General features: G+C 35.3%; 1 protein-coding gene across 7 annotated transcripts in view; it reads right to left on the minus strand.

Annotated features, from left to right (window-relative positions):
- LOC116430042 (uncharacterized) overlaps window positions 1-21,858 on the minus strand; it is a 600,329-nt gene that overhangs the window by 148,085 nt on the left and 430,386 nt on the right. For all 7 annotated transcript variants that reach the window (XM_076372489.1, XM_076372483.1, XM_076372486.1 and 4 more), the window contains one exon: window positions 12,347-12,430. In XM_076372489.1, coding sequence (XP_076228604.1) covers window positions 12,347-12,430 — 84 coding nt within the window. The remainder of the gene's footprint in view (window positions 1-12,346; window positions 12,431-21,858) is intronic.

A 21,858-nucleotide genomic window follows, 5' to 3' on the forward strand; every position in this document is an offset into this window, starting at 1 on the left:
ATTTCCATTTATACGACATTAGATATACTTATAATTTATAAAAATATTTATAAAAAGTATTTATCTAGCTACATTTGTATCAAATAAAATTCGATTTTTGGTACTAATTGTTTGATTGTTTTATTAATATATATATTTATGTAAGCGCTGTACGAATGTAAGGATAACCGGTCGCAAGAACGGCTCAAGCACACGTGCACACACCATATGCAACAGGGAACGCACAGTACTCATTTTACGCGGGAACGTCCTCCGCCACACGATTGGCAGCACAAGTGAGGGCGTAGCGATCACGCTTTCCAACACTGATTTCATTATGTTTAATAAAAATATGTAAATTACATAAAATAATATAAAAGAAACTGAAGTAATAATAAAAGATACTAGGGTCAATTAGAAAGATACTAGGGTCATATAATATTCATATAATAATATTTATATAATGTTAATAATATGACACTATTATTTAATTAATTTTAAGCAAAAGAAGTTAAGAAACAACGCACTATTTGCTATTTTATAATTGTTCAAACAATTTTTACACGAATTCACCATTTAATCTTCGTTCAGAAATTAAAATCATATTTTGATGTACAATTTATCATTTAAACACAAATTTGCATGGTTGTGGATGCAGGAACTTTCTAAAGATAGAGTACGACTCGCGTGACGAATATCCCGTGCGTACAGTGACGTAATCAGTGACACATGTTCTACAAATATCACTTTAGAAAACGCTCTTTTTTTTCCCCCCTCGTTTCAAGTAAACCCCGGGAAGAGTGACTGCCGGCGTCACACACGCGCGACACTCTTTCACGTTTTACAACGGCGCGATAGCAAATTTTAGGTAAGCGCAAGGTAAACTCCGATTACGCGAACTTTGTGTGCTAAACGTTGCATTTGACGCGGTTGGGAAACTAAGGAAAAGATAACGTTGGAACACTGCGTCGAGAAGTTACGGAGCGAAAGAATACATTTGTTTAATGCCACCGTTTAAACAATTAATTTGCTGGACATTTCTGAAATTAAGAATTCTCTGTTGTCACCCGAGGATGACTTTGAACACTTACTATAAAATAAATTTAACTCTGCAACGATTTCCCAGTTATTTTTCGACGTAAATACGTATATGTTAATTTTTTGAATTTTTCAGACAAGATTGTTTAGTTTTTTTCTCTCTCTATTTAGCTGTCTTAATTTTTTCAAACATACTTTTGGATATTAGTAAAGTGGACGAAAATCTTGTTCTTTCTTTAATATGTGAAATGATAATATTAAAGTGTATATCTTTCTACAATAGTTTTCAATTCAATGATCTACCTTCTACAGTAGTTACCAATTTAATGATTTATCTTTTATAGTAGCTTTCAATTTAATAATCCACCATTTCTAGTAATTTTCAATTTATTGATCCACCATCTACAATATTTTTCTAATTACACAATGTTTATTTCTACTAAGAAAAACGGCAAAACAGTAGACGTTAAACACTGATTACAGCCCGTTAAATTCTCCGGATCTTGTTCGACCCAATCACGTTTCCAATTTTTCAGCGCCATTAAGTTTGTTCAATCTTTTCCCGTTTAGTCACGTTCTCATATTTTCAAGGATACTGTTAAACTCGAGGAAAGTACTTTTTCAATAATATTTCAAAGCTCTAGATAAACCGTGGACCGCGTACCGTTAACATTACGCTCTGCCGCAATGAAAACGGAAACTAAATTCCGCAGTTTCGATCAGGGAAACATGATCCACTTTAAATTCGTCCATTTCTTCGGTGTCCGTTCCCGAACCTTGATCGACTGCTCCATTTAATTCGCAGAGGACACCGTGCAAATTGAAATTTCATTTTACATGGATCGCGTTGTTGTTAATCATGCAATTTCGCGGCCAATACACTACCATGCATGATGCATCGCGGCCATAGCGCGGGAGCTGCAGACAGATCATTTTTTAAATGGAGATGCTTCCCGCCTATCGATTCCTGTTCAATTTTTCATTACGGACAATGAGAAACACAAGTGCAAACAGCGTACGTATTTCGGGACTCGGAAATCTGCTCGTTTATAATTAAAAATTAAAACAACAGAATGCACGTTTAACACTGTTGTTCGTTTTCCCCGGGGATTTAAAATGTATTTGAAAAGAACACTTTCAGCCAACGTATTCTGGTTTTGACAGTAGAAAATTTACGTTGTTTTACGTTATCGTTTTGATGAAAATTCATGTTTTTTAAATCTCTTTTTGTACATAGACAAAAATATATTCATACATTTTTAATAATATAATAATATTAGTCTATACTAATATTAATATCATAATTATTAATATCAATTACTAAATCAATAAAATTGTTAATATTGGAATTAAGTTCAATATTTACTTAGAAATCCAATTCAAATGTTTGTCTTTATAAACGAAATACTTAACTAATTAAATATTGTATAAAAGCATGAGAACGTGTGGAAACTTTAAGTGCAACTTTAATCCCTTGCTTTAGAATTTCATCCACAACTATTCTGACAAGAACTAAGTACCTAATCCAGAATAATTTAGTAAAAAAAAAAGGGAATTTCATGTTCACTGTTAAGAAATTTAAATTCACTGTAAACATTAGACGTTTGTAACAGAAAAATAAAATTTAACTTTAACTTAAAAGAAAAATAAACAGTATTTGCACTTATTAAATCCATATATGTATAAAATTCACAAATATTTCAAACCCAATTTTAATATTAATATCGTAATAAAAATTATGTAACAAAAGAAACATAAATTTCTAATAAATCTCAGTTCTCAGAAATTAATCCATACAATCTTGTTTTATACCTATTTTCACTGTAACCAGTCAAATAATTGGTTATAAAAGAAAGATATATAAACAGATTAGACAAACAATTTTTCGTACTGAAAACAGAAACAAACGGAAAAACAAAATCTGAAAGAACGATTAATCTTATAATAGAAGAACTGACACAAAGTTAAATAGATGGAAAGAAATGCAGGATCATTAATAAAATTTTAAATCGTGGTACGTTTAGTGTTAAATAATTTATATTACACTGCGTACTTCTATCGCCGGTTAATCCTCTAATCGTGAATAACTAAGGTGGTATTCGTGTCCTAAATATTTTGTAAAATATTCCCGCTTAACTGAAATTTAACCCTTCTTGAGTATTTTATCAGGCTATTGTGAGTTATCATTAGTCCCATTACTTATCAGTTCCGTTAGTTAGTTTTATCTAATTGTTAGGTAACGCCTGCATAACAAATAAAGTTAGTCCGTAATTTCATATCGAAAACTCAAAAACTCGCGCGCAGTTAAAGGGTTAACTCAATACAATAACTTGTACAAGGAGAATGCAAGGTCTGTAGGTCATCGATTTTACTGAAACTTTGTCTACTGATAAATATCACCGTCCTGTTCATGAAATTATCGTGTTGTAGGGGCAGATACTCAATAGTTTTTTGGATAATTGTTATTAAAGTTTTATTACAAGCATATTTTACTACATTAATAAACATATCAATACAAATTGCGATGGCGTGGCAGTAGCATACAATATTTGTAAACCGTTGTTCTCGAGTCCTATGTGATGTAATTTTTTTCTCATTCGTTTTATTGATCTATTTATAATTTATAACGTATAATTTATTCAGATAGTAAAACATGATTATAATAAAACCTTAATAACAATCATCTAAATAATTATTGAGTAACTGCTTCTATAATCGTTTAAGTTTTTCAGAGAAATTAACTTTCTAAATTCATTATAATTAAGATTTATTTTGTCCGTTAATCTTGTATTATTATTCATGCATCTAGCGTATTATTATACAATAAGTCATTATGTAATAAGCATTATTAAGTAATAAGTAATGTATCCAAATGTTAGTAGTCACTACTGATTGTACCGTTAATGCGACCACCTTTAAATAAACTCAAATAAATAAATGCTATATTTTCATAAACAGGGTGACAATACTTATCAGTATGCAAAGTTTCAGAGAAATCGGTGACTTGCAGACCTAGCCTCTCCTAGTTAGCACAAGAAAAACAAATTCGAATATACCGAGGATAAAGGGGCAAGCGGTGAAGCATGAAATCTGGAATCCGCCATATGGACGAGTTCCATCATCAATCCACCTATTATCGTTAATAACTCCCGTCCATTCGAATAGACAATTAGACACGTAATTGCAAACGAAACAATTTTAGTGGTACGTCACGACCAAGTCGGACACAGGGGTGGCCTGTTAGCGCATTAATCAAGTTAATCGCATCGGGCAAAAGACACGGTTCCGTTAATTAATCAATTTCGAGTTAGAAGTCACGAGTTTTCCGTATATATATGTTGTTGCTACGTTATTAGTCGATATGCTGCTATTGCGGTCCAATCGGCGCGGTTCATTTGCCTCATAAAGGAGAAACTAGCGGCTGACAGGCAGTTATATACCGCAAATTGGCCCGCGTTCAAGTTGGGGCCGAAACAATATGCCGGAAACACGCACGCGAGATCATCCAACGACACGATGAACATCTCCGCACGTTTCCACGCTGATCCCGCGCGGGATCCGGGCTGGGAGACAGTTTCCCCCTATTCAGCAAATCTTTTCCCCTATATTCGCAATTTCATGAAGATCACCCTTTTCCGGATCGGACCAATTTCTCGTTTCCTTTTTCCGTCTTTTGATTCCTATCCTCCGCCTAGTTCCTTCGGCGCCATCGCCAGCCGCGCTGGAAATATCAATTCTCTTTTTTTTCCTTCGCCGGGAGTGTAACTATTTATCGCCGGATTTTGCGGATGAAATCGCGCGATAGTGGAACCTATGAATTCTGAAACGTTGTTTCGTTGAATCTATTGACCGCGGGAAATCGATGTCCTTAGAAATTTATTTTCTGAAAATATTGAGAAGCTTCGGGTGCTCTGATATTTGTGTAGAGTATTGGAAAATATTTGACAAGTATCTTTTTGTATTTCCTTCCTGTTTACCTTAGTGGGCTGGAAGTAGTTTGAACAATTGAAGATGGAGAGTTTGTTTTATGAAATTTTTCGGAAACTAATGGAAAATAATGTTAAATATAAAGGTTGTTTATCTTTCTAGGAGTAATAGAAGAGTTTTAAATTTTTAAGATTTCTAGATAGTGGTTGTGTAACTCAAATAACCTCTTCTTTTATTTATATTTTAATATTTTCGGCATAAAATTTGTTAATATTAATTAATGTAACCGTTATATTTTATATAATTATTAACAGATGCAATGGTACTTTCAAGCAAATATTGCTACACCATTAAAAGTTAAGAAAATCCTTCTGTCTCTGTTAATTTTCAAATATTTTGTAAAATAAGTTTTTCATTTCTATTTTAGAGCTCATTTTCACCACGCATGTGTGCAGCTATAAAAAGATACCCTCGGAATATTTTCATTTGGATCGAAAACATGTCTCAAGGTTAAAATCAAGGAATCTAGGAACTGTGTCACGCCAGTTTCAACGATTTGATAGTTCAATATAAAATATAATATTCTTTTTAGACATATTATAAGTCACTGGAAATTGAAAGAAATGTAAAGCGTAAATACAAGAATAATTTAGAAACACTAAATTCGTCATGTCAGTTTATCAAACTTGTTTTCCCTTAGTCACGGTAATTGAAGTTCAAATTAAAATGTAAAAATATTTGTCCAAAATTCTCCTCGTTAATATTTAGTAAACCAGTTGGCAATTCACCACTTTTTCCAAGAGATAATCTTCTCGGCTTTTTATTTGAGAAAAGGGATGATATCTGGAAAACTTTACTGGTATTAATATTATACGTACCAAACGTGTGTTTCGTTGGTGAAAGAAATACTTGTAGAGTATAATAAACTTAAAGTTTCATACCTGAAGTTATTCCGTTTCATGGCCCGCGTACGCGTGTACGTGTGTACGTGTTAGAAATTTTCACGTTGCTCGTAACTGTACTCGCCCAAGTTCAGAAATTGGGACGGTCGGAAACTTTCTTTCCATGGAGACTACACGGGGAAACGTGTGGAAAAATTCGAACAGCTTAACGACTATTTTCAACTGATACAATCCCAAAATTCAAATGCAACGGTCGCGGACGCGATATGCACGTCGGCTTAAATATTTTTATCTGGCTCGATTCCCGTGGTCTCGCGAACCTCGGAGCCATTAAAATATGGTAATCGACAAATTAATATTTAACGAGGAATTTTCAAGTGAAATTTTGGATCGCAACGCATCCTATTATAATAAGTTCACTCGTCAAACGACGAGGAGGAAAAGGCGTTAAAAAGGGAGGGAAATTTCTAGCGAAAGTACGCAGCGTGCTTCAGCTAACTGAGAACAGCTGATTTTCTCGAGAAATACTAGAAATGTAAAGAAACGTTTATGAAGAAATAGACAAATATGGAAGTTATACAAAGGAATATTTATAGATAAATAAACATAGAAATTGTATAAGAAAAAGTTTATAGATAAATAAACAAACATAGAAGTTATACAAAGAAATGTTTATAGATAAATAACTAAATGTAAAATGAATATAAAAGTTATAGGCTACTAAGTGATACGCGTCAAGTTGTTATTTGTTTGAACTTATGGTAAATTTTCACCGTATTGCCAACATGTTAAATAATTAATTAAATATTATATATTATATATGAAACATTAAATATTAAAAATGTTAAATATAATCTTATATTTTCTGTCGCATACTTTTGCATACTGCAATTCAGACATTTTCAAAACAATTTATTGCAAATTTACTATTTTCGCATAAACCGTTATCGAGATACGAATATCCAAAGGCAACGAGTAAGGTGGTAAATAAATTTTAAAATAACTTCTTAAATTCTTAATATTAACTTTAAACTGGAGTATCTTTGAAAGGGATGCCGCTAAAAGATTAAAGTTAACAAGAAATTATGCGGAGATAAGCCATTACTAATGACGTTAATTAGACTCCATAAACCAGAAACCTTCTTTTTTCATTTTAATTACGTTTTCAGGTCAATTTTCCTAACCTATACCGTGCAGAAATTGCTCGCTGTAAGGTATTAAAGTTGGCGGTACTTATTTAGATACCTACATCTTGATAAAGATTCGAAAATAACAACTTTACAATATTTTGGAAGCGTCCGAATGCTAGGTAAAAAAAGTATGCAATAGAAAACAGGATTTCGTTTGAAACATTCGACGTGAGTTTTACAGTTTGTTGCAAGTTCACTCCAAACTAAACGAATAACATGAAACAAAACACCTCGTCTCTTTTTTTTCTTTTTTTTTTTAGTGAACGTTTATCGTCGTATTAAGTACTGAATCATTAGCGATTGGCTATTATACATCGTTTTAATTGGATTGGGGCACATAGAGGTTTGCTGGTTAGGATGAAGTTGACTAGAAGTGGAACACTATAACACGTTACCCGGCTTACTGACATGAAAACATGTCGTTAGTGCCAGCAACGCACCAATTCGATTTATTATAGAAAGGAATAATTTCAAAACATTTGATACGTATGAAAATTTTTAATACGATCAATCATTATATGAACAATAACATAATTGATACAATGTTAATTCACCCAATAAGTAACTATAGTGGGACCCCGAATTACGTCCTCCCGATTTAACGCGATAGTCCATCCGTTTTAACCAATATTTCTCGCTTCCCGTGTTTACTTTCAACTGAATCAGTCTAAAACTTACTTAACTTATTAATTTTGTAACGTTTTTATGGGTAAATAATTTCAGATTATATAGTTTATACACAGTTTAAAAACTTATATAATTACATTTATAGTAAACATCAGTAAACAAGTGCAATGAATCAAGAATTGATACCATTATTTACGTATGTGTAATGGCACCACAGCGTCAAATGTCCTCATCTTTAAACTATATTATTGAAAAGAGAAATACTATAAGTTTAGAAACTAAATTAGAGATAATAAAACTTTGATAGTGGAGTAGAAGGTTTTGCGAAAAGAATTTGCCGAAAAGAACTGTGATGACGCTTCATCAAGATAAAGACCGTATTTTAAAGCGAATAAAAGACCATCTAATACGTTCCAGTATTATAGTGAACATCGTGATCTCTTCGGTTCATCGCAAACATTCGTTAAATGTAATCTCTTCTATCATTTTTATGCATTTAAAAGAAAATGTATTTTCTGATCTGATAAATACGAGTACAAATATATATGTACATACATGTCCATCCTGTGTACCCCGACTTACGTCTATTTCGACTTACATCGCTCACTCTAGAACCAATTAGGACGTAAGTCCGGAGCCCTACTGTAATTCCAAAAAATTCCGATCGATCAGCGTTAGCACTGAAAACCCGATTGTTCGTATCCCAGTATGTAGGTAACGTGTTAATAACCTACAACCACTATTTTAAACATTTCTTCGCAGCACTGATATTTTTTAAGGAAATTAGGTATCCCCAGTCAGCAGAAGCACTCTGTACACGGACTGGCGGATTCAATTCGCGGAATTGAAGTTTCGCTGTAATAAATTGCTGGCAGCTAATTGGCTTGCAGCTATGCGACGATATTTTCGACAAGAGAGCACTGCGATTGTTGCCGCGCAGCGGGAACGTCGAGGATCCAAGGAAATGTTTACCGTTTCTTTTGGGGGGAGAATTCTCTCGCGAAGCACCGAAAGGTCTCTCTTCTCTCCCTTTCTCACTCTCTCTCTCTCTCTCTCTCTCTCTCTCCTCTCTCCTCTCCTCACTCTCTCTCTCTCTCTCTCGCCCGTTAATTAAATCCCGGGCGTTGCTGAAAATACAATTATCTACGTAACAATCGTGCAAAATTAATTAAGAACCGTTCGCTGAATAGGACATTATTCCTGTCGAAATTTGAAAGTTCTGTTATGTTAATTAAGTTAATTGGACTGTCGGTCACTTTCGTAACGCCCCGCGCTGCGTCTTCCTTTATTGTTGATCGGCTCCGCTACGTAAATTGGATCAGCCCACGGCGCGGGCGCTACGTGGACACCGGGCTTTCGTTAATTTCCAATTAAACGCGATCTTATTCCCGGCCTGTCAATGGAACGAGCGCGATGCTTGCGAACAGCCAGAGGAGAACGAGCTGTACGCAGTTCCCCCGTGTTGGCAAGTGGTTGCCTCTTAGAATCGCTCTCTATTTACAGTTTATTATCATTGTCGAAGCTAAAAGGAGTCCTTGATACGCATGTTTTAGATATTCTTGCGCGATTACTTACAGCAGCGATTTCCAAACTGGGAGAAGCGGACTAGTGCAAAAGGAAGCGCGAAAAGTTTAACAGAAATATAATTTACAGTTTTTTTTTTTTCATGTTTTGTATTGACACATTTTTTATCATTCAAAAACGTGATTGTATTATTTTCTGAAATACAGGGGGCGTCAAGATTAGATTTTTTTAAACGGGACGTAGTAACGTAGAGTTTTGAAATTACTGACTTACAAGAGAGTTCTTTTTATCCGTTGTAATTTTTCTATTTAAATAAACTTTTTTTGAAATTGGTGACAAGGGCATCTCTTTTCACACTTCATTATGATGCAAATGGTTAAGAGCTATCGACGATCAAGTCTTTATGCTCAAAGGATCTAATCCGTTACTATGTTAACACCACACAGTGTTAATCCTCTAAATCCCATACCTGCCTTGGGGCGTATCGCGTATAAAATTTATTAGCTTGGCAAGAAAGTTCAGTCGTTTTTCAGTTATTTCACTTAACACGCTTATTCTTTCGTTGTTCGTTGTATGGTACAGATGATTTTGGTAGCAATCGAAAGTTAATATTTTTGATTTTGAATTTTTAAAATGGAATCGTCTTTTGATTTTTAAATGTTGAATAATAAATATTTATTATGACTGAAGATAAAATTCATTTTCGTTACTATATGCTTTATGAGTTCCAACTTGGTAATAACGCCATGGAGGCTCATACAAATTTATGTTTTTCGGACCATCTACAGTTGAAATGTGCACGGTCCAAAGACGGTTTTAATTACTTTTTTCATGGCCAAAGGATAAAGTTTTCTTTACATCAGGCATATATGATCTAGGTAATAGATGGATGAAGATTATAAAAAACAATAGCCGATATTTTTTTTCTATTATTTAAAGTATATCAATTGAATTTCCTCTAAACAAACGACAAAACTTATGAAACATATGAAAGATTTTTGTAATAAAAATATTTTGTTACGAAGGAAAATACGATTTTGTATAGGTATTAAAATATCTCCTTCGCAAAATGGTAGAGTAATACGGAACTCATGTAAAACCATATAAAAATACAGAATCGTTATTTCTACTAGATCAACTTTGCTAGCTGAATATATTTAATTGTTAGTTGATATAAATAAACTATAAATATATATGATTTTATGAATAAAAATCACAAATCAATGTGTCGTCTTCTTTCTCCGCACTGGTGCAATCTAATTGGTCAGCTTTTATCTCATCTTCGATTCTAATATGCTATACATTAATACGATTATACGTAACCAATTAAGACTGTAAACAAAACACATAACAAGGGACCCTTGTTGCCTCTGCGCTAAAGTGTTCCGTTTTGTCCTACGCAACATGATTTAGAGAAGTACTAAAAATGTACTTAATTTATTTATTAATTTAGTTTGACACGAGATAAAGAAATAACTTAAGTGTCAAAAATACAGCTTAAGAAACATAGAATCAAGTACTGTAGTTATTTTGTTTAATGTTTTAATTGAGAGATAAAAAAAATGCTTCACACATTTATGTAACATCAAAACTTGTTCACTGAGTATCTTTCCAATGCTTTTCATCGAAAAATAACTCAGGCGCTGCTGTACAGTCGATCTCAAACTACATCGAGGACTTATTAGATCCATGTTATATGATATAAACTCGATACAAGCTCTTTATGTATGAAAAACATTACTGTCCCGTTTTATCGTATTTTCCAGTACACAAATATGCTGCCCACTTAACATTTCTTCTTAAATATATCTTTTCATTATTGGAGTTAACAGTCCCCTTAGCCGAACACCCGTCGCATTTTGATGAAAATACGGCGTTAAAATTTTTGGCTCGGTTTAGGAACCGGATATTCTTTTTATGGAGCGATCCCACACGTTCTAAGGAATAAAATATACTACGGTCATTTAGCCGAGAAATGACGGGGAAGTCGTATAAAATGCGCTTGATGCGAGCGTATGAACGCGGCTATAACTGGACTGTGGATTTTTATGTATTTATGGCATACGAAAATCTTCGGGAACGAATAAGATGGAAATTTTCATAGAATTTCCATCTTCTTAGATTATTTCCAGCATAATGTTTTATCTCAGTTTCGAAATTTGTGACTGTCAAAACGTGATACCCATGAAAATCGGTGATAGTTTGTTAAAATATTCTATAATAACTCGTTTCGTAACGACACTTCGGTGTTATTTATTTTGAATGACGAAGTTTCGATGTTGAAATTCGGATGAGTTGCTGAGAGAAGTCGAGTATGCGCATTTAATTAAATTTTTTATCATTCTTCTATCAGTTTTCAATTAAATTACTGGAACTAAATCATTTTTTATTTTTTGGAACGTGAAAAATCTGGAACATACTTCATCTCTTTTTAATACTGTCACTGGTAGAATTTTTTGAGAATCACGAATAATAATTTACAGCAGATCTCTTGTCAACATCAATCTTTTTTAAACACTGAAATCAGTACAAGAGAAATTTCGAAATTAAAATTACTTTCTTTGCTACTGTATCTTCTTAGTTTTACGTTAAGTGACTGATAATTTACTTGAAAAGTAAATGACTTTAATAATAGCTACTTCACATGAGATTTACATATTTGTTATTAAAATTCACCAGGAAAGTAAAAATGTTTGTTATCATGTTAATACTCGTTACTTGATATTACTACTCGAAACAGGTAAATATTTAGCAAGCATATTGTTTAACAATAACTTCTTTCAAAAAATAACACTACCAAATAAATTAATGAATTATTGACACCAAAGTAATTATTTTTCCTTCATTATTTTAATCTGAAATAAAAGCTTCTCCACAGTAAATACAATGCTCCATGGTGAATGCGCGTTTGAATTATAATAATGAAGCACTTTCCGCAACTCTAATTAGCTTCGTTAGCCACCGCCATAATGTTCCTTAATGCGGAATCGATAAAACACCTGAATTGTTTCTTTGTGTGTTGTAAAATGCTTCCGCAGAAAGCGATTATAATACATCTGTATTTTCTATCTCGTGTTCCCCGGCAATCCCTTTTAGATGCGATAAAACGATGTAAAGGACTGTTTCGAGGCACGATACAACATTCCGCGTTCGTCTTACCCTTTCCCGGCACAGTCGAAGAAATCCTTTCATCCCTGTTGCCTCGGCGCGACCCTCTGTGTTTATTCTGGAGGATGCAGGGACCTGAAACAAAGAGGGAGGAGAACGTCAACTTCTGTGCGACAACGTCCTATTGCGCAACGAACGGCAAGACCGAAAAGAAGGAAGAAAAAGGGGAACGAAAAGAAAGGGCAAAACCCCAATTCCTATCGTTTACCGGTTCGCGAGGAACGAATAAAAGGGACCGTCACATTCGAATTTGATATTATTTTCATCCCCAGCTCCTCCTAACCGGAAACAATGAAACAAATCTGTTTATCCTCCAGCATTCTGTATTTATTTCTCCTCGCTGCTCTCCTATTTATCATCTTTGATGCTCTTGCTAAAGAGCAAATGCGATACTGTGAGACTTATTTTATTCAAATCACCAGGGAACGCACTCCATGATCTTTGTTACCGGACGATTTTCGGAGTAGCCTCTTATCTTTATTTCATCCCCCCTATCCAATCCCATCGTATAACTTACAATCGAAGCTGTCCGCGCATGTACATCGCGCTTTCCCTACAGTTTGAACAATGTGAATCATTGAATTCCAATGGAACACTGAGTTTTCGTTTTTATAAAGAAAATTAAGCACCCTTTAAAGCACCATTTAAAGAATTATTGAACTTCAGTGGAATTTTTAACCAGTTAACCGGTTAACTGCGCTCGACGAGTATACACGTCATCTTAAAATCAAAATGATGCTAATTTCTTCAACGATCAATTATTTATTTTTTCAAATAGACATGTAATTCTTCTTCGTTTTGCTTTAGCTTTTCGTTAGAATGTATTACAGCTGCTTTTAGCCTGCGTTTGACAAGTGTACACACCATTATTTGATTTCATTGCGAGTATTATAAGAAATTTTTGAAACTAAGTCCCACAGTTATCCGGTCAATTTTTGTACTTATAACAAAAATCGAACACTTTTAGAGTAAATTATTAAATTTCAGTGGAATATTGAATTTTTGTTTTTACTATGAAAATTAGAGACTTTTTTAATTAAATGGAAGTCATCAATAAGTAAGACATAAATTTTTCACTGAAGATAGTAAGTAACATTATTTGAAAATGAGAGTGTGTATGAACTAAATTTATTTTGTAAGTTTAATAAAGCAATAAAATATATTGCTGTTACAGCATAATAATAATGAAGATATAATAAGGTATTTTATATCTTCATAAAATTATAACGGTTAAAGTTTTCTGAAAAATGGTAAAACAAAATTTCACAGTACTTAATTTAATAGAGTTTAATAATACAATAACGATTATACAGTGTATTTATACAAACTCATAGCGATTAGGATTTTCAAAAAATTATAAAATATAAATTTCAGCAAAATTGAATATACAATAAGAAAACTTGTTATCTATCAAGGCTATCCTTACAGAAAGCAATCTTCAATATAGTTCCATTTTCTCCAAATAGCCCACTAAAAACCGGAATTCCCAAGAACATCCACGACCCAGTAATCTCACATTATCTCCATTATATCCGCATTAACAATCCATCCAATCCAACAGACTGAAGCAACAATAATACCACAAGAGACAAAAGCAACAAAAACCCTCGAACCAACTCCACCTCGAATTAGCATTTTGCTTTAATAATCGTCTCCCGTTAAATCAAATTAAGCGTATCATTACAATAAAAACAGAAAAGTCGCGAGGGAAATTTATCCGCGTGTCTGTGCATTATTCAAAAATAATTAACAGCTAATTTTCCGCACGAGTGGTAGCCCCAGGATTAAATTGCGTTCCACGCGGAAAACGGTCGCGCGCGCACACTATTCCAGACAATATTTAGCCCAACGTCTAATGACTATTTATACAACGATTAAGGCACAAAGTATTCCCTAACCCGACCGCACATCGCAACGCTTTCGACCCGCGGAACTCCGGGACGGCAACAACGACGATATTCAAATTTCATTCGGCTCCCCTCCGCCCTTCGGTCCCTGGCGCCGCTAGTGTTCCGGAAAGCTCCAGAACAAATCCTTTTATCCTCCTCCCCTCCCCCTGCCGCGCGTCTAACCGCCCTGGAGGATGCGTTCGCGCAAAAGGAAGCGCCGGCAATTCCCCGTCGAGAGAACACTTCATCAACCGCCGGGAGGATACGTAGGTACGTATGTTGTGCAACAACATCACGGGATAACATCCGCGTGCACCTGAGGAATCCAGGTTGTGCAGGTTCCGTTCGAGACTGGGAATGGACCAGATCGCAGCGGGGATACCGAGAACCGGGGCTCAAAAACTATTGCAATATCGGTAAATAGAAACAAGCACAAATAGAAAAAAGCGTGCAATGTAAAATACGCAGAATTCATAACCTGTGTATATATGAATTGTACAATTGTAAAGCAAAAGCGAGGGTAGAAGAGGGGTTCCGCATACTTATTGAACTATTGCAAACAAACGTTTACTTATTGTTTTGAAATTCTCCTTAAATACAACAGTTTTCTGGTAATTTATTATAAGTATTAACGACTGCTGCTACTGTGCATCCAGAAGAGATCTATCTGTATAATAAAGATTGCCATAGATGGGGCTAGTTTCTTCGCGAGGAGGGAGTATGGCCTACATTGTTGCTTTATAATTGTATAATTCATATATGCGTGGCTTATGCACTGAGCGTATCTTACATTGTGCAATTCTTCACATGTGCGCTGTTTTTTTGAACGATTTCGTTTATGTGCATTTTTCTGTGCGCATTTTTCATCTAACGGTACTATCGATTGCAGTTCTCTGCATTTATTTTATACTACTACTATTTTTATTTAGTTATCTATACCTTATTGTGTAATGTTGTTCGCATATATTATACCTCACCTTTGATTTACGCGAAAATCTGTTCGACGTGGATTCGTTTTACGTGAATGAAAATCGCGCAAATAGAGTCTGTCGGTATGAAAGAAAATAAAATATTGGAAAGAAAAACTGATATAAGTTTCAGAAATACATATTTATTTCACATAGCCAAATACAAGAAATAATAATAATGATATTGCAAAAACAAAAGAATATTCTATTCTGTGTCATTTACGGAATTTAGATCGTGTAAATTAAGATCGCGCATAAAAACCTACTGTATAAGTAGTGTTCTAATTTACCATGCAAAAAGGACTCGCGTAAAACAAGTCCGTGTAACTCCAGGGTCAGACGTATATTTATGATTGTACATAACCAACTTTATATGTTTATATTTATATTGTTTTCAGCGTTCTCTAGCAAGGTGTGCTTATTTTATTTTATTTTACTGTTGCCGCAAACGTCAAAGAAGTGCTTTTGGTTTTTCATTGTGAAGCTTGTCATTGTCATTAGCCAAAGTTAAATATATTGTTATTTGTAGTTGTTTTTGTTGGAATCTTTAGTTGTAATCGCGCATAATTTTTAAAACCTTATGCATATTTAGCCTGTAGTAAATATTATATTTTAGACATAATCGAATCTCTGCAGAATCGCATGCTGTTTAATCATTTATTTAGGAACATTTGGGAAAAACTGATGTGTTACTATTTTATGACATAATTATGACAGCATAAATGGTTAAACTAAAAGTTGTCGAAACAAGTAAATATTGGAATAAAATTAATTCTTTCGGTAATGAATACTGTGCTACCTTCTGTTAATTGCAATATTTACTACATATTGTTAGAGGCAGAAAAGATGTGGAAAATTCCGAGTGATCCTAATTTTTTTATTAGAAAATTTCCAGAAAACAAGTTGATGTATTTTCAAAGATTGTCATGAGCAGTTTGTACATGTAACAGTTTTGATCCTATAAGTCTACCTTAAAACTGTAGAAAAACTCTTTCACTGCAGATGACACTTTAGTACTTACAGATACTCATACACAAGTATATACATATACACACTCATGGCAGCGAAAGAATTAAAGCGGTTACGATTAAAACAACCATTTTCCTGTTCACAATGCAATATACTTCTCTAGAAGAACGACGTTGCTTCTTTGTCGACAAATCAAATAAAAACGCAAGAAACTATAAAGGAATTTGATTGTTTCTAATGATTGTGGATAATTCAACAGAATCCTGAATTCTGAATAACCTTAACTGAATCAAGAACCAAAATTCCAAATTACGATCTGTCACGAATGTAGTTCCAATTTCAGTTCACACATCAATCCCTAGTCGTCGTCGTTTCATTAGTCTACATCTGTCCCGGAACGGTTTCAGAATTAACTCTTACATGAATTCTGCACTACCTCAAATCAGAACTCGCCACGCTTAAAATAAGCTGATAATATTTCGGAACCATTTTAAGCCCACTGAGAGCTGACGCACCTACAGAGCAATTCCTAACGCGGCGAATGGTGCATAAACTGGTCGTCATTATTTCATCGAACCCGGCCGGTCGGCCGGTTCAACAGGTACATTTCGCAGAAACGATACGCCGTTTCGGCTGGTGTAGGGTGAGTCGGATGGAGTAGGGTAAGTCGCGAGAATTAACGTTGGGGGAGAGCGAGGAACAAAAGAAGAAGTTGAAGAAGCGTGAGTGAATAGGGTTACTTTACGCGGAGGCGAGGGTACACAACAGGAGGGCAGGTTCGCCATCTTTTTTCCTTGCCTCGGAACGAGGGGTTGAAGGGGACTGAACATCGAAAGCCTTCAGCGAAACTGGCCCCAGGCCAACGCGTTATTTTCGAGGGAACGAAAGTGAGGGCGTGCCGCGGCCGTGTGACGGACCGAGGGCTGGCGAGGGAGAGAATGCCGGCCGGAAGGCGAAGGAGACCCAAGGTTGCTAGCCCAAATGAATATTTAATTTCTGCATATCTCGTCCAGGCTGGAGTTCAGCGCTACGGAGCAGTCCTCTCTCCCAAGGGGGCGACAGGAAGCTCCGTATCCCTCGTACTTACCGCAACCCGCTATGATATAGGGTGAGGTCCTCGCGGATGTCCGCTGCCTTTGACTCTATTTAGGTACTCCCTGGACCGACCTACATATATCTTTTTTCATTGTTCACGTTCATTATTATTAGGTATACCGGAAACTCCCCTCCGTTTTTTAATGAAAAGAAAATATATTTTTGATGCGTTTATTAATGTTTACTGAATAATACAATCCCCGTCGTTACTAATGGCCTCTTTCCAGCGTAATGGTAATTTATGGGTTTCATTTCTGTAGAATGACTCATCTTTGGGAACTTGAGATGACATTATCGATCAGAACCTTTCAGGAGACCTAATATTTACTTTATGTAGATGATTCGGTGGCTAATTAGACATTTGATATTGGAACTGAAAATTTTTATTTGTGAAGCTATTGTTACGAGATTACTTTCATAGATTCTTTATTATTTTTTTCTTTATCTCTATGATTGTTTGGACTTCGACTGCTTTGATCAATGCAGTAATTTTACTATTAATTAATTGGTATTTAACAAGATTTACAGTTTTTATAGTAAATAGTACTTGCCAGATGATGAAAAAAATCACGATAAACAGGGATTAATAAATTAACATTTCCAAGTTAGAAAGAATAATCTGTTTCAATTACAGCCAGTGGTTTTCTGGCATCAAGAGATACACGTCGTATGGGAACACTGGATTAAACTGTCAAGCATGTGTGAAAATGGAAACAATACACGTAGAAAACCTTCCGTAACCAGGGAAGGAAGAACCGATAAGGTAATCCATTCTTTCCATAAACCACAAAATCTCCCAAAGCAAAAAACTCACTCGTTCCATCCGAAGCAAAAAACTTGCTTATAATTTCAAAAATATTAATTTCCGCGCCCCTGTTTGCTAAAAACTTTCCCCATCATTTACCAATCCTCTTTACCCTGAAAGCTACAAACCCTTTTTTATTACCCACTATTTTCAGCCAAGCTTATTCCACTTCGTTACAGTTTCTTTCTGTTTGTTCCTTAAACTCTCCTCTCCATCCTACGTTCCTCTCTCGCCAATGCAATCCTCATACCGAGCCTCTCTGCCGCTGTCTACGCGCTCCTTTCTATTACTCTTTTATAGATACTGTTTCGAGTTTCTTTAATTCTTCATACTTGGACTCCGCGCGCGCGTGTTCCGCCGATTTTTTACCTCCCGTCCCAAGGACTTTCTTCGTTTTATTTTAGTACGTAATTCCCCGTGTCCCATATTTTCCTCTTCGCCCTCTTACGGTTAGCCGTTCTCCTCCGCTCTGTTCTCTCTCGCGGTGCAACACTTTTCCTCGTTTCTCGATTTTCCCGGTTTTCCCTCGCCACACAGTAGAATATTTGCCCGATCTTTAAACTGTAAAATTTTTGCTGTTCGAGATAGCTGAATATGCGAGGAACAATGTTCTAATAATTTTTTTATCCTTGGAGCATTCGAAAAGTGCTGAGCTATCCCGAAGATTAGGCATTTTTTGACTACGCGTTTTATTCTTGAAATTCATCGTAGCATTTTCTATATGTTATGGAAATGTTTTCTTCAGTATCAAAGTTTGTCAGATAAATATGTACTATGCCTTTAACTCTCCGAAGACGGATGCTTCGACACTCGCGTGGCAGGCGAATGTAGGGTCTATATAGAACTATAGCAAAAATTTTCTATTTGCGGTGTTTACAGGAGAATATTTGTTCAAAATGTTACAAATATGTTTATATATATATAATATTTATTACAATTAAAAGCGATTAGTATATAAAATAGTTGTATGTGACGTATAATTAAGATACATCAATTTTGTATATACTTCGCATTTTATACTATATACTTAAAATTGGGGCAGAATGACGTTGCATTCGCCGTACGATGGTTAAACGTTTCTTTTTACCATACATCACTTTAAACTTTGCTCACTAGTATACAAAATTGATGGTACATCAACAAATTAAACAATTATATATTATTTATGAAGTATTGATACGTATTATAAATTATATTATTATATTACATTCCCATATTTTCTTGTAAACAGTCGATATAAACCTGTCTTTAATGTTGGCCGCCCAGATCGGGCAAATGCACCACTGCGCAGTTCGTGCGCTCGGCTTCTTCCTGGCTTCGCGCCACCAATCGCGTTCCGTTTCTCTGTTTCAACCTCTCCTTTTATTTGTGCCACCCTTTCCCCTCCCGTCCCTCTCCTCTTTCTTTTTTTTTATCTCATACTTCTCCTTGCTACCATTTGTCCATATAGTTTCCTCCCGCTCACGGCGACCACTCTCTTCCTTTTTCCTCTCCCTAATTACAGTTTGTTGTTGTCCTATTTTTCTCTGCACCCTCTACCTAGGCTTCTCGTGTTTTAACTCTACCCCTTCCTCCGGCTATCGTATCTCTCCCAGCTCCTTTTCTGTCAATAAAGGCCATTGTTTTAGTACCATTCGTAAACCTTCTTTATTCTTCCCTCTTTAACGTATCGGGACGTCATAAATGCTGTTTCATTGGCTGTTTCTCTTGCTTTCTTAATGTACCCCTGTTTTGCTCGATACGTTGGGATATTCTTTTAACTTGCTTCTCTGCTCTTGCTGTTCCATTTTATTTTTCCTGAATTCTAGTAATTATTTCTCTGGCAGGTGATTTTCTTATCTTTTAATTTACACATTGTAATTTTCACTTTCAGCAGGATGTTCTTCTTCCTCCCATTTCCTTTCTGTTTCATAATTTCCTTATCGCGGTTTCTGACATTCGTAATTAGCGCGTTGCGCTTTGTTTACCGTTTGTCCGAATTTATGCAGCTTCAGTACACAAAGTACTTCTGTCCGTTTTTGCTTTTCCTCTAGCGGTCTTCTGTTTATTTTTCGTTTTATTTTGTAAATCGTCCTCTTCATGCTTTAGAAATTCCTCCCTCTTTTATTGAACGCAGTTACTAGAGTTATTTATTGGCAGCACTACTTGCCGCGTTATTTTATACCACCTTTAAAGTGACCGTTTTAATGCAGTTGTTACGAAGTGCTTGATCCGTATCTTTTTTATTGAATGTCGCTTACATTGGAAGAATGAAACCAACCCTCACAAATTGATAGTGAGAAAAGTAATTCGTGAAATACAAAATACGAGAAATATGTTTCGGTGACCTTTCATGGCTAACGGATGTTCGCCAAATATTAAATTAATTTAGAAATAGTAATAATTAGACGGTGAAAAATTCGATATAAAAAACGAACTAACTGTTACCCACTCCGAAATTTTTGTTTCAATTTCTCATCTCATTCAATCTATAGTTTTACAGATTCATAATTTTTCATTTATTAAAGAAAACAATATATTTTTTAACTTATCAATACAGCAAATGACTAGATTATTTCAACGTAATTATTTAAAAACTTTTAACATTTGAACAGGATAAATAAAAAATCTAACAACACTAACAGCATCAATCTTCCTCTTAAAAAAATAGTGAAAGTAAAAATACAATTAAGCAACAGTAAAAAAAACAAATAAAATATTTGCAGATATCGATCACCGTACCCTACATCCTTCAATTTACGTATAATTTTTCCTTCTCTTGCACGATTTCCTTTCTGTTTTTCAGTGCGGCCCCTTTCGTGTCTTCATATTCATGTAGTATAATTCCTTTCAGCCATTCTCTCTCATCACTTCGATACCGAAGCTCCTTCGTTACTGAACGAACAGAACTTCAACTACCTCGTACTTTGATTTATACAACTTCTCCGTGACTTTCTGCATATTCTCCCTTTTCCTCCCTCCAATTCAGCGTCCCCCTCCCATGGCCAGCCTTCCGGCGCAGCTCCTTCGCCTAACTCAACCGGACTCTGACCCTTTCATCTCGCCCTATCCGATTCCCTCCGCGGGGTGGTCGAAGGGCCAATTACAACGTCCGCGTTCCTTTCGCTGGAACGTGCCAACGTCGAAAGCGAAAGAGCGCGATAAGGACAAAACGTAACAAAAAGGTAGGGATGAAGTAATGGAAGGTCAACCCTTGGTGGCCGGGAATTTTAGAAGCATTAAGGATCTGCCCCATAGAAAACTAAATCAGATATAAAGTTTTCAATATTTAAACTACGAGACGCGTAAAAGTTCCTGATTTCTTTTCTTTGCAGTTATTAAAAAGACAACAGATGTTTCTCTGAGGAAGTGTCGAATAAGAAATTGATTTAGCAATACGCAAACTGAATTGTAAATTAATTAAGGTCTCGACAGATGCACTCTTCGAGTTTGTATAGAGGAATTTCAAAAAGTCAGTATAACTGCTCGGTAGTTCTAGTGTTAAATATTAACTCTTTGAATTCTGGGGAGCGACATCCCGCTCGTCTCAAATCAGTTACAATAAAGTGGGAAAACTGAATTTCTTTTGTGACACTGAAATACTTTCATGACCTGACACAGTTATGTCGTTCTTTACGGTAAAGTTTACCAAAAACAACGGTGCATTACATGGCGCAGAAGAAGTGGAATCTAGCAAAACCGGTAAAAAGATCTAACCTTGTATACTGAAACAGCAAGAATGGACTTTGCGAATTGTGTACGAGTAAACGTAATTGTTCCTGCGATTGACCTTTAATT

Source organism: Nomia melanderi, chromosome 1, assembly GCF_051020985.1.
Source record: "Nomia melanderi isolate GNS246 chromosome 1, iyNomMela1, whole genome shotgun sequence".
Lineage (NCBI taxonomy): Eukaryota > Metazoa > Arthropoda > Insecta > Hymenoptera > Halictidae > Nomia > Nomia melanderi.